General features: G+C 39.9%; 1 protein-coding gene across 1 annotated transcript in view; it reads right to left on the reverse strand.

Annotated features, from left to right (window-relative positions):
- Positions 1–1,931: 1,931 nt before the first annotated feature.
- Positions 1,932–14,348, reverse strand: part of FREM1 (FRAS1 related extracellular matrix 1) — a 64,845-nt gene continuing 52,428 nt past the window's right edge. Inside the window, exons 31-37 of the mRNA XM_061353844.1 lie at positions 13,043–13,281; positions 12,278–12,325; positions 11,799–11,981; positions 11,446–11,568; positions 10,632–10,747; positions 4,004–4,089; positions 1,932–2,404 (exon numbers count right to left, since the gene is read on the reverse strand). Coding sequence (XP_061209828.1) covers positions 2,205–2,404; positions 4,004–4,089; positions 10,632–10,747; positions 11,446–11,568; positions 11,799–11,981; positions 12,278–12,325; positions 13,043–13,281 — 995 coding nt within the window. The 3' untranslated portion in view covers positions 1,932–2,204. The remainder of the gene's footprint in view (positions 2,405–4,003; positions 4,090–10,631; positions 10,748–11,445; positions 11,569–11,798; positions 11,982–12,277; positions 12,326–13,042; positions 13,282–14,348) is intronic.

Raw genomic sequence — 14,348 nt, forward strand, 5'->3', positions numbered from 1 at the left:
GGCATGAGTTATTTATTAGTTAGTGATCAAGGAATAAGCACCTTGGTCAAAATTCCCTCTCTATTGATATCATTCATTTATTGAATAATTAGGAGAGATATTTAAATTATCTTGACAGGCTTTGTCAAGATAGCACCAATAAACTCAGCAGTTTCTATAAAAAGAAGGCCCTAGAGAAATCAAAGTTTGTGTTTGTGTAACCAAATTCTCTCAGTCAGTTTTCCCTGGAATTCCAGACCACAACAGGAAGAGTGCTTTTTTATATCCCCTTTTTTTTGGCAGTGAAGACTATCAGAAGTAAAAACAGGCCTATATGGATATTCAGGGGTACTTGGTTGGGAGAATTTGAAGCAATTTGTCTATCTATGTTGATCTAGAAGACTCCCTAAGCAAAAGTGTTGGTGTCTTCCAAAGGTGTCTAGAAGCTTGGCGTATAGATTACCAAGAAAAAGTAAATCTTGGAAATATTTTTGTCTGCGTCTGTTGATGCCAACAGTAAAGGTCAGGAGGTTCTGTCCACATTATTTTTCCAATTTACAATGCAGTCATGCTTACCTGCAGCAGCCCTTTCAGAAAGGTTCTCTCCTATATAAAGACTGTCCAGCTTCTCACATTCATATTCATTTAACATGTCACAGGCAAGGAGGAAGGATAAATAACCTATGAAGCCAAAAGCAAGGAAGAGGGATAAATAATCCCTTACACAGTGTCCCTCAGCCCAGAGAGGAAAGGTGGTTATGCTGCATCTGTCCCTTGCAAGACTGAGGCATTGTGGTGAGGAACCCCAAGAGGAGGGTTTGCACTTCTGGTGCAGAGGGACAGATGCGGTTGATCCAGAGTCTGACCAAATAGACAGGCTGATAGGGGGCAAGGGAAAAATCAGCTGCTGGCAGCAGGCAGGCAAATGGAAGCTGTGAGAGTTCATGAGGTGCAGGGCAAATTCACCCTACTCAGTGCCATGGCAACAGTCACACACTCATTGCGTGCAGAGGGAGGGTTTGAGAGGAGATTTGATTATTTTTTAGGAAGACTGTGACTTGTTTCTTTTTCTGATTTTTAAGGCTGGCAGTGAGAATGTCCTAAAGCAAGATTTTTGACAAGTCTGATGTTAGGAAATGGTAACACTGCGACTGCATATATTTGAAATAAGTTAAAATTAAGTTATGAGCAGCTGGATTTTTCCAATTACATTCTGATTTTTAAGCCTTTCTCAGAACTAAATCTGGATTTAAAATTATTATTTTAAAAAACCCAAATCCCTAATAAGGACTTAAATTAATACTTCTCAAAAGCTATAGATGCTGTAGTACAAAATATGTCTCACGATTACATTGGTTTATACACATATAAATCCTATTGATGTTCATGTATCACTGAAGATAATATTCTAGGATTAAGCTTCAGTATTAATTTATTTTGTGTAAATCATCCTTGGATATACAGAGGTCCCATTATTTAATTGCACTAAAATTATAGCATCATACTGCAACTCCAGAAAATGTTGAATGACTTTCAGTAGGAATGTGAAACAATCTGCAGCTCTGTGTTAGCAGATCCATTAGGATCTGTAGTTGAACTTGGGAGGTAGAAAAAAAGAATACAAGGCTTTGCTTCTGTCGGTACTCTTTCACTAAATCCTGGTGTTGGTATTTTTGTGAGAAACTGTACTAGGGTGACCCCCAAGAAGCCCCAGTCGCCTGACATAATGTCTCTCCTCTCATCACCCAAAAGGGCCTGTTTTTATCCAGCAGAGTCAGCCCTCATTTCCACCCCAAGCAGTCTTCCTGCATTTGGGTAAAACTGCATTATTTTCTGCAGATGAATTAAAGAAACAGCCAATTCACAACCTTAAGAGCAATGCACATTAACCAATGTGCTACTTTCTCCTCTTAAAAAAAAAAGAAAAAAAGAGAAAGTAGTTTTACACAGAAATGTGATTAAAGCCTTCAGGTCTAGCTCTTTGGTGTAGAAAAAGTGATATATCCAAGTCTTTGGGAAGAGTTCAAAATCTTGGCCTGGACTTAACCTCTGCAACTGACTTCTATTCCTTGGGTTAGAGTTCCATGCATCTGTGCCACTGGTAGCATATGAAATGAATCCTGCTGATAATTAGGACAGTTTTCTGACTGCGCACCCTCACATTTCTGAAGATAAATAAAGCTGAAACAACATGAATGCATGCTTTTACAAGGATCCTGTGTTCTTCACAGCTTTCTTGAACATATATAGCTCTTCCGTCTGACCTTCCTACAGTCAGTTGCTTGCCATTTTCCTTGCTTCTGCACCAATACGCAATTTCTTCCTTTCTTTGGAGAGCGATAGGAGCCTCTCCTCCAGTTCATGTAGGTTACAGGTTCTCCTCCGTTCCACTCCCAATGTCCAGGATTGACTTGGTCATTCAAGCCTGTGTGAAATTGGTAAGAGCAAATCAGTGATGTTCATCATCTCTGGAGCTGATGCAAACAGAGGCATGATGTTCTATCCCTTTGTTAAAAAATGCATGCAGTATTGTGCATACATTTGGGAAAATACTAGCAAATTACAATTTAATATTTCAAAAGACCATCTAAATCACAGTTAGTGTCATCTGAATATGGGAAAACACAGTTTTCTGCATTATTGCCTATCTGTCTTTCCATCTATTGCATGTGTATCTCCTACCAAATTTTCTTTTGATACTTAAGATGCCAAGCAGAATATTGTGTTCAAGTCTGGGCATCCCCAGATGCCCTCAAGATTCCTTCTGAAAATTAAATGCTGCACATCTTTGTAGACCTTGTTTGCACTGCTGACAGAAACAGTTATAAAATTAGGTTGTGCTAGTTAATGCAACCTAAAACATGTCTTTTCACTTAGTGTCTGAGTTACTAAGACCAACATGAGTGGCATATTTTCCGATGTGACCTGTCTTCTTAGCTAGAAGAGACCAAGATCAGAAAATTGACACAATGGTCTTGTGCTCTTTGTTCTTATCAGAGGAGTTTATTTCTCTCAGGTTAACAGAAGCATCAGACCATTAAACCTGATCCCAAAGTAACTAATTTTAAAAGCTAATTATAGCTAGTAAATCCATCTTATAAAATTACTAACAGCTGAAAATTGCAGCATAATTGGAGAAAAAGAGCCTAAAATGTGGACAGTGTAACAGAAACAAGGACTGGAAGAAAGCAGTAGCACTAGTCCATGAGCTAAGGCAGTCATTCACAGAAGGGGATCAGGAGGTACAGAGAGGGCCCAGCTGAGCACTCTTCATTTCTCTTTAAATGAAGGGTGCACAACTGATCATTTGTCTTTGCTAGTGAAGATTTGGGAAGGGCTTTAAGCATGCTTGCTACAAGCACGATGACCAAGGGCGTGTGGGATATGCAAATCTCGTCGGAAAAAAGGGTGCTTAGGCAATCAGGAAGTATCCGACCAGGACTGTCATCTCCTGAGCGATTCGAGCTACCCATGTGCTGGTCCTCCCACATGCAAGGTTGGATCTGCAGCTTTCCATGCACCTTGTCACCTGCCATTTCAACCCACACAATAAGAAATAGCTAAATCTTAAGTGATGGGATTAAATCTTCTTTAGTTGATCATCATCTAACAAGATTTCTGATACAAGATGACACCATTAAATCAGCAGTAACATAAATAATTAATGTTAAAAAGAAATAGAGATAAATAAAAGAACAGTCAAAAGAAAGATGAGATAAACAAAAGAGTAGGAGCTCCACCAGAACTTAATTAATCAGCTAGTATTAAAATAAGAAAGGTTTCAAAGCAAAACAATTCATCAAAGGGCAGCATGATAAACTCTTCTTTTCTATAAAGACTTATAAAATTAACCAGGTAAATTATGGCTTGCAGCTTATGCCTTGCTCTGAAATAGGAAAAGCAGCAGAAAGTGGAGGGCAGTCCAGTGTCCGAAAACTGGACTGGAACTGCTGTGGCAGTTTCTGCTTTCCAAGGTGCAGAGGAGCTGTAATCCTCAGAAGTGTCAGTCAGATGAGATACTTGCCTATCCAAAAAGGCCTTCTCCCACTGAAGTCCCACAGCCACTGCATGTTTTGTTCATTAGCCACGCTGGCTAGAGTCCCAAGGTATCTAGGTTCAAGGAGAGAGCACAGAGTAATTATCATTCCACAGTGACAGACACCTCCCATCCACTTAACAACAAGGAATACTGATTCTAGTAAAGCATGTAAATAACATTTGCAGGAAAACCACCACTTACTGGCATGAAAATGAAGTCTAAAAATTCTGGATTTCTCAGGAAGGAATCTAAATCCTGGTCTGACTTTCTAACAGAAGATTTAGATCACCCAGGCAATTCAAAGAAGTGTATCCAGGGAATATGTACCTCATACTCACAAACCGTGTTCTAAACCATTGGCACACTCATCGATACCTTCTTTTATTTAAAATAATAATATGATCACACTAAAACCCACACCACTGAAAGATGCAGCTTCATCCGTTTGGTAGCAGAGCAGACTATATCTTTTTAAATTGCATTCTGACAAAATTACAGCTTTGAGTAACCATTAAAATCTTAGTCATGTTTCAAGACTGAGCTAAATGCATGTAATTTAGGGGTCTGACTTAGAGTGGTAGTATGGTTCTGAGAAGTAATGTTGTCAGCAGTGACTACACACTCAGTTCAGCTCAAAGCAAATTGTGTATTAATCACATTATTTCAGAATAGAGCCAGTTCGTAAGCTCTGCTCTGTGTTTGTAGTTAAAGTATGACAACCCCAAAGGAGGACTTGCAAACCTTTGCACTGAGAAGTCTTCCACCTAGAACCAAGCATTCAAGCCGCAGCAGGCTGCTCTTAAGCCATTTAGAGATCAGGCTAAATCCTGAAGCATTAAGAGACAAATTGTATCCCTCATGTTTGCCAGGAACTGTCAGCCATCAGTGGCTCCACTTTCTTATTGATCCATCTTTTTCCTGCCTTGATGTCATGTCACATTTTTACCTGTCACACCTACTGTTGCCTTCCCCCTGATGCTGAGCCTCTCTTATTTCTGTTGTCCTGTATTTCTGACTGTCATTTAGTCTAACAGTGATGCCAACACTTCCAGCGTCCCAGAACATCCTGGTTATGCTTGATAGGGCCCAAACAAACATGGCTCATCAAAGCATGTTTTAAGACAGCTAAAAACTTTTCTAACAGCAGAACTAAGTCAATGACATTATGAGGATTTTGCTAATTTCATGACTGTTGCCAGATAACAGAGACAGAAGATCAGTATTGCTCCAAAGGAAGTAAAGACTGGCTTCTTTAGGAGGTGAGACAACAACCAGACCTCCAGAGGGGCATGGCAAACTTGAATTCACTCTCGAGACCATAATCAGATTTTAGGGTGCAAGTCCACCATTAAGCTTGCTGCCCAGTTAGAGACCCATACCTCGAGCTCCATTCCTGTTTGCTGCCCTGTATCTCTTCTAGCAGTACTGTTCCCATGGATGCCATATAACACCATATGAGACAGGGAAGCAGGCAAATTTTGCATCAGGAGGAATTCAAAGTATTAGCCCACAGTATTCTGTACAGTCCCTACTGCACAAAGTCTGGACCATTCCTTACACTGGGCACACGGTATGGACCAAATTCATTGTAATGCTGATGGGATGCTCCTGCTGCAAAGGCGTCCTCCATTATCCCTGGAGTCAACCAAGCAGCAGGTGATGCTCTCTGTGCTCTGCTTTGCACAGCAGGTCTGCCAAGGCCTGTGGGACAGCTGAGAATTTGCCCTCACAGCCTCTGTAATCACATCTGCCCTGGACCAAGCACTACACAGTAATGTGGGTGCCATCCTGGGCCCCCCAAGTTCAGGGGCCTCCAGACAACAAAGTGTAAAGGATCTTGCAAACATCTTTGTACACCTTCCTCAGGTAGAAGTGTGGCAGGGTGGCCTTCGAGGCACGGATGATGACCTTACAGCCTGTCCCAGCACGAAGTGGTTAGCAGCTGTCCGGTAGGGGTCAGGATTGTGCACCCGCGTATGGCAACAGGCTCCCAGAAGTTCACCAAGGGAAGCTCCCAGCTGAAGTTTTGACTGTGCTAGGACAGTAAAAAGCTCAGGGCTAAGCTTTATCCAGGAAAGCAGGCTCAGTTAATTCGGGGTGTCTTCCCAGGGTAACTGAGTCACTGGCAGGATGCCATTCCCCCTCACAGTGACTATGGTGGGCCACTAACCAAACTTGGGCTAGGAAGAGATTTGGGCAGCAGTTTCTGTGGTGTCACTACTAGCTGAGCATGAATAGAAATAGGGCATTTTATCTGGCTTCTACTTAAGGACAATCAAAGCCCTGGAACTAAGTAATTTACTTTCAATAAGCATAGCTTACTTCCTGTTGTTTCAATTGCTTTAGAAAACGTAAAGCCAAAAAGCATCAATGTGTATCAGTAACTGCTGTATTATTTATGGCATACAGGGGTGGTCTAAGCAATAACAGTCTCACACTTTTACTTTAAGCCAAGTACCAGGGAGAGACTTCATCACTGTGAAAGGAAAGCACCGCAATAATTATAGCGTTATCTAATCTTTTCTCCATAGGAGTGCATCCTAAATGCAGTTTGAAAAGCACACATGGCTGAAGAGAGAACAGCCACTCCAATTGTTACACCTAGTCAAGGGTTTTGGTGTATTGTAGGGAAATGAGAACAGTCCCGAAGGAACATACCACTTAGGATAATATTACTAACTGTACCTCTAGGCAGAGTGCCAGACAAAGGAAATGACAAGATAATGTTAATTACGGAGTTATGTTAATCTAACACTTCCTAATTTAAATTACTCTAGAGAAGGGGTCATAATGTCATCTTGAAAAAAAAAACCAAAACCCACACACATCACGGATTTCTGTGCTGAATTAGTCCATTTGAAATTATTCCTGTGTGCTTTGAAATGTTTGCTATCAACATTTAGCATCCATCATCTTAAAGCAGTTGCCCAAATTAAGGAAATATTTTGGGTAGCCATTGACCTTGAAGTATTATATCCAAAATATTAGCAGAAAGGCTTTGCTGATTTTACATCAAATTATCTAAGGATAATATTAATTGGTATTATTAACCAATAATAATATTAAGAAAGCTTTGTACCATTGTAGTAAATTTAACTTCAGCAAAAGCACACTTGACTAGCTATGAAGATCTATGCTGCACGGAAGGACATTTAATTTGACACACTGAAGCAAATCCATGTCCTGTACTGACGCTGAAGGCAGGGGGGAGGGACTGAGAGGCTCTGCTTATCCCAGCCTACTGTTTGATCACCTACAGGAGTAATCCTGGTGCCTTGCAATAGGTGTCTAATGTTGCTTACAATACCTGTGGCATTCAGGTGAGGCTCAGACATGACACAGAGCTTAAAGGAGCCCTGCACTTCTGGAGTGGCAGCTGAAAATCAGACAAGATACACTGGGCCTTTAAATGACTCTAGGTACCTGAGTCCCCATGCTGCAATCACTAACAATAGCACAAGTTAAACCAGTCACCTACACAACTAGCACAGCATTAGGACAGGAGGGCAGCAGGGTCCATCCTGCTTTGCACTAGGCAACATGATCCTCCATCATGAAGGATCTAGCCTATTATTTTAGATGTTGTTCTGCCGGTGATTCCCAAGGACCAAAGCCACATGCTGCCAATATACAAACACCAAACAAAATAACAGCCCCTGCCTTATAAAGCTGGCAGTAAAGAATCTGAAATCTGACTGTATTTAAGTTCTAATTCAGTGTTCAGCTTCAGGAAGATGAAGGTATAACCTGACTAACAAAGCAAAAGACAGAATTGTGGACTCTGTCTATCCGGTGGAGAGTCCCTTCCGTGGCACTACTGAAACCACCTCACATGAGAGTGAGCCCTGCTGTGCTGACCCTCAGGGAGGACATGTTCCTGTGGGAAAAACAAGAACTGTAACATAAATCACAAAATTGCTGCTAAATCAGGCAACTGTGGGATCACTCAGCCGTATTATCCGCCAGATGCTTCCCTGCATGTTGCCAAGGGCCAATTCATGCAAACAAGCAAAGCTAGAGAAATGAATTCTTAAACCACCTTTCTCTGTGATGTATCAGAGAAGGGTTAGAAATCATACAAGGTTTTCACAGCAATTAGGTGAGATTTTTTTCCACCCACATTATCACTGTGGCATACAGCAGCTTGCATCAAGACAAGCACATTTTTGTGTCTGCTTCTATCCCTGCCTGTGGAAACTGAAGATAAGGTTGGTATGCCACCTGCAACAAATGCGTGCAACATATGCCAAAGCTCATTAGAAGCCCAAATAGGTTTCCATATACCCATGTATATGTAGTTATGTCCAGACAACAATTGCTTCTGAAATAAATGGATATCATTGCTTTTATGGAATAGAACCATAGACTAACAGGTTGGAAGGGACCTCAAGGATCATCTGCTCCAACCTTTCTTGGCAAAAGCATGGCCTAGACAAGATGGCCCAGCACCCTGTCCAGCAAATCTTTAAAGTGTCCAACACTGGAGATTCCACCATTTGATTCCAATGGCTGATTGTTACTGTGAAAACTTTTCCTGTTGTGTCCAACCAGAATCTTCCGAGAAATAACTTGAACCCATTACTTCTCATCTTTTCCATGAGACTCCTTGTAAAAAGGGAGTCTTTGTCTTCTTTGTAGCCACCCTTTAGATGCTGGAACATGGTGATAAGGTCTCTCCTGAGCCTTCTTTTCTCAAGGCTGACCAAACCCCGGTGTCTCAGCCTATCCTCAAATGTCAGGTTTTCCAGTCTTTGATCATCTTTGGAGCCATTCTCTGTATCCTCTCCAGCCTACCCACATCTTTTCTATATAGCTTGGTCTCAATTCCATCATCTCAGGATAGCACTGTTTTCTCTAAGAGGTTAGGAAGTCAGTTAGTTTGAGACTTTCTGAAATGACTTTGTCAATGCTTGTACATTTTTCCTGTTCTGTATAATAGAAAAAGTCTAGCAAGAAAATTAAAAAGAAGTTTAAAATAATACCCTTTTTTTGTAGTGATAAAAATAATTCTTCTTTTTCAGTGAAATGGAATGATTTAGTGAAAGTTGGTTCTAATATTTTTATTTAATGTCTATTTTTTTGATCTATTTAAAAAAAACTGAGGATTGACATCTATGCTGGTTTTCTTTCCTTGTTGGAAATACCAGATATTTAAATGTCAACAGTAGAAATATTAATAACAGAAGCACCACAACTAGTGGTAGTGGTGATTGCCAGGGAGGAGCTGGGCAAAATCACAAAATAAAATTTATAGAGTTATCTTCTTGTATCACTTTTCAATGTGTGCATGGGGTTGTACTTTTGTAAATCAGTTTCAGAGGGAGGCCAGGATTACTCCATTTACCAGGATAGAGCTTTCTTATTTTGTAATAGTCTGACATTAATTGAATCATCCCTGCCATAGAATTCATTTCATTGTGGATTCAGCGATGCCTTGACTTTTTATGTAGGTATTTAACACTGTCATTAACTTACTGTTATGCAGTTTAACATCTACATTGCACACTAAAGCCTTCAGCAAGAAGTTACTTTCTATACATATTCTGGGTCACCAGGAGCACACTTTTTTAGGAAAAGGGGAACACTTCCCAGCAGAGCGGCATATGTTCCCAAGGGATCAACTGAATGTTGAAGTCTCCAGGGGGAAAAAAAAATATTAGAACATTCATAGCTTACAGATTTGCTTGGGTAAGTAACAAAATAAAGGCAGGTGATAGAAAAATATTTCAGAAGCCAAAATTTGAAGTAAACCATTCAACAATGTGAGATTTGTGGTAACTTGAAAAAGCAGGTAGCATTTACATCTTAGTAAAGAATAGCTTCCATCGGTTGGGGGGTATGAGAACCAAGACTTCCCTTTTGTGTGTTACCAAGACAACATAATCTGGCATAACAGAGTGGAATGAATCAAGGGTTGTCATGCATGCTGGTCCATGTTTCATGTATCTGCATGTTCTTCAACCACTTACAGAATACATTCTGTTTCTTTTATATCCAGTTCTTCCCTGTTTCATTTCTCATTTCATGGAGTAGTGTAGAGGTCTGTTAAAGCCCCACCTGTTGCTCATCTTGGTCTTCAACCTGGTGCTCACAATGCAGCACAAGGTACAGAACATGCACAGACCTAGGGCAAGCTCCATTTTAGCATGGCTGGCATTTCTAGCATTCAGAAATTTACTGTTATAATTGAATGTTTTCAAGTAGTTACAGAATCTGAAGAACTGCATCTTCAGAAGAATATAGTGAGGCACACAGGAGCTGGCAAAATTGTACTGTTTCTAAATAAAGTGAAGGTACAGCCAAGGAATTGGTGTGTCAGGGAGGACAAAAGACTGCTTTGTTCTATTTCTGTCCTCCCAGTCTCCTGTTAGGAAAGTATCCTCACTGCAAATGGATAGCTTCAGGAATTCATGCTGTGAATAACCTGAAACAGTTTGAGACTAGTAATATTTCTATTTTCCACTTGGTCTGAATCCCAGGGGTTCTTGTTCTGGGGAGCTGTGCAGCACAGCCAAAGTGAGGTTTATTTGAATGAGCTCAGCCTCAAGAGCAGCATTCAGCTCAGGGCAACAGAAGTGCACAGCAAACACATTCAGTCGGCCAAGTCTCTTACTGTTCCCTGCAAGCCCGAGCAGCAGTGTTCCAGGTGACCTTGTGGTTCACTACCAGCAAGTAGCAGCTGCCCTTGTGACGGCTCCATCCAGAGGGACATTTCTTCGTGCTTGCCTCCTAAAATAAAAGAAGAAAAGGCAAAACAGACTGCTGCTCACAGCAATTAGGTCTGTGCACAATAATGAGGCTGAAGGATAGAGATGCTGTGAGTGGTCTCCCCAGAATTAAGTTGAAGATCAACTTTGCAATGTGTCAATAATGCTACAGCGTTGCTTGAAAGATGTAAGGAAATAAATGCCTGCCAGAGGACTCTACAATTTATAATGAGTAGCTTTAAAAATGACTTGATGTTTCAGTTCCAAAAACTTTCTTAAGAGGCCAAATTAGTTTGGACACCATTTTGTGTCTCCTGCAGTCTGTGTAGGCAATGCACAGACATTATGCACAGACAACATCTTATGTTGTGGAATGGATGTGGAAATGGATGGAAAAGGATACCTAAGTGAGCTAATTTTACTAACTCACTCACTCTGTCATAGTCTTCATTCACTGACTGTCTCATCTATATCCCCACAAGCACCAAGACATCAGTGCTCATGTGTCTTGCACAGAGGCACCTATGGATGACAGAAAGAAAGGCAATCATACCCTTATCAGGTTTCTGGGAATCTTTTTTTTGGGGGTTGGCAAACCTGACTCTGGACAATTCTTTTATTCACTATACAAGTCAATAGTTGTTACACTTAGGTCCTTTGCTTGAAAGTCTCACTCATTGTAGACTCCATCTAAATGCATAGTTATGGTGGCATTTTTACCTTGCTTTGGGAATTCCAGAATTGCCATATTATCCCATCACACTGAAATAACTTTTGAGTGCTTTCTTCATAATGCAAGAGCCCCTTTAAATCTTCCGTACAGGCCTTTGGGAAAGAGAAGTCCTGGAAAGAGATGTCATTTGAACAGTTGAAGGAGAAAATTACAGAAAAAAAAGCTACTTGAAACAGATTAAATAGGTCTTATGTTAAACTTTATGCTGAGTTGTTAATTTATCTGTGTATTGGTTAGACTCAGCTTTGGAGTGGGAAAGGTTAGGCTGAGAAGTGTTAAATGATTTTGGAAAACAGCATGTCTGAAAGCAGATGGTGAAAATGCCTATGAAACATCATACCTGATGTCTTGAGCTTGATCCAGATGCCAGCTCTGCCTTATCAGCTTGTGGGATTTCTGTGCTCCTAGAGGAGATGACATTTATCTGTGGCTGTGCTTGGTTAATGACTGACACTTGAGCTTTCTTGTTTGCTTTAGCTGATGAAGTGTCATCCTCTACTTTGAGTGATACCATCCCGTGATACTTTGTTTCACAGTATTACACACGCAAAGAGAACAGGGGAGGGAAAAGCAAAGGTTAGCACATATAAGCAACTCTAAAACAAAACAAAACAAAATAATAATTAAAAGATAATTATAATAGAAATTGTCACAAATCAAGGGAAAGCGCTACCAAAAAAAAAAAAAAAAAAAAACACCATGGTGCAAAGAAAAATAAAGTATGGGTCATAGTTAATTATTAAGGAAGAAATATTCTGGAAAGAACAGAATCAGAAAGAAATCATAGAAATGTCAGAAAAATATTCCTAATACTCTTACTTTGAAAATCACATCAGTTCCATTTCTAAATACAGATGAAGGATGAACCTGAAAAAAGTAGAATAGCAGAATGAGATGGGCATATTCATGCATTATAGAAACAGACTTTATAAGAGATTTACTACAAGATCTAGGTCACAGGTCATGCAGAATGTATCTTGACTTTAGTTCTTTCTCTTTCAGAATGGAACCTGATCAACTCTGAAAACAGCCATTAAAAGTCACCTATTACGAATGTGTTTATAAACACATTTCATTAACCTTTAGGTTCACAGTAGTGGAATGTTACTAAACCAGCTAGTTAAACCAATATAATTTAAGCAGGAAAATCAATGGGCAAGTTTTAAGTAACAGTTCCCTGCTTAAGCTAGCAGTATTTTCAGCTCTAATACTTCAGGCCCAGATGCACAGCTTCTGTACATTTGCCTGGCCCTACTGACTTCTTTCTTCTATCTGACCCATAATTTAGACAAGATAAGAAACTGTGTAATTGCTGAAGTTGCCTGGTGCATATTTCATCCCCCAACTCTGTTTTTATTCTCTTGCATACATGGATCATCAAAATTACTATTTTTATTATTATTAATATTATATTTTTATCTCACAGTGTTTTTAAATACCTCTCACTTTTGACTCAGAGAAAATTCAGGTAGCTTATGGTTATTATATAGTCAGTTAGGATCACTACAAAAAGCACTAAATGAAGATGTCACATCCCAATTAATTTACAAATCAGTCCATCACTGCATTACAGAAACGTCTTACTATTCTGCCATTTCCAGTCACTCTCAGCCTGGTCCTTTTCTGATTCACCAAGCTGTGTTCCTGCTGTGGGTCCCCTCCATTCTCTCTTATCCTTTTGGAAGGAGGCAATGGGATCCTTTCCAAGGGAGCATTGCCAGGCCTGGGAGGTGATGAAGAGCCCGAGGAAACTGGAAACAGTGTGCCTTTCCCCCAGTAGTCATGCTTGCTTTGGCCAGAAGAATGGGAATAGCTGCACTGACCTGAAAGCATAAAAAATGGCAGATGGTCAGTTCTAACTGCATGAGCAGATAACTGGTCATGTTGACATGGACACATAAACAGCTTGTCATTAAAAGTTGGATGATTCTTTCACTTGGTGTAGTTGATTTGTTGTTCATTCAGTCATCCTCATTTGGGGGTTTGCTATGCCTATGACTGCAACTATTACCTGTATATGTGTTTTTATGCATAATGTGTTTGTCTATCTACAGATCAGAATTTCAGTCAAGCATCTGCTGAATTTACCTGTTTTCATGCATAGATTGGGGTTTGGAGTACTAGGATTCTGATCATGGATAGGCAGGTATGTTTGGCTAATGTCAGTGGTACTTTTGTCATGCCCAGATAATTTTCCAGTGTCCAGAAATCCAGGACACTATTGTTCCTACAAAACAATTATGTGAATTAACTCCTGATTTACATTATGATGTTATAAAGAAAATAGGTCTGAAATTTTGAAAGGATTTTTTTGTAAACTGAAGCCTGATTCATTGCAACACGAGTATTTAAAATATTGTTTCATTAAGGACCAGAGTTAAAAAAAATTCTTGTGCTTCCAGAGGACTCTGCTGCCTTGCTAGTTATTTCTAATTTTCTACAGTTTCTTGTTTTTTTAGTGTGGTTTTAGGAATACCACATTTGATGACTGAGACACAGAATAATAGTGCAGGCACAAAAGCCTAAACTGTGATGATCACTGCTGTGTGCTTTAATGCTGTGGGCTCTGTTTGTTAAGCATTAGAAAATGTATTGCTAAGAGCTGGCTTTAGTTTTTAAGGTCTTTTTTGAGAGGAAAATAAATCTTTTTTTCAGAGACATGCAACATTTACCATTAAACAATAACAGGGAAAAAATTCTAATGGACTTAAAAACATTATTCCCACTTTAATAAATGGGAACTGAACTCATGTTGTTATCAAAAGCGGTTTCTTTTCTTGCACCCTTCTCATTTTGTATTTACTGCTTACTCCACACTGTGTTTCCTAAGAGGATGCATATATGATTGTGCGAGAGAATAAAAAGCCTGCAACTGTCAAGCCTGTTTTTC

Source organism: Neopsephotus bourkii, unplaced genomic scaffold (assembly GCF_033783945.1).
Source record: "Neopsephotus bourkii isolate Nb327-2 ecotype Australia unplaced genomic scaffold, CSIRO-AGI_Nbou_v1 NB_704, whole genome shotgun sequence".
Taxonomy (NCBI): domain Eukaryota; kingdom Metazoa; phylum Chordata; class Aves; order Psittaciformes; family Psittacidae; genus Neopsephotus; species Neopsephotus bourkii.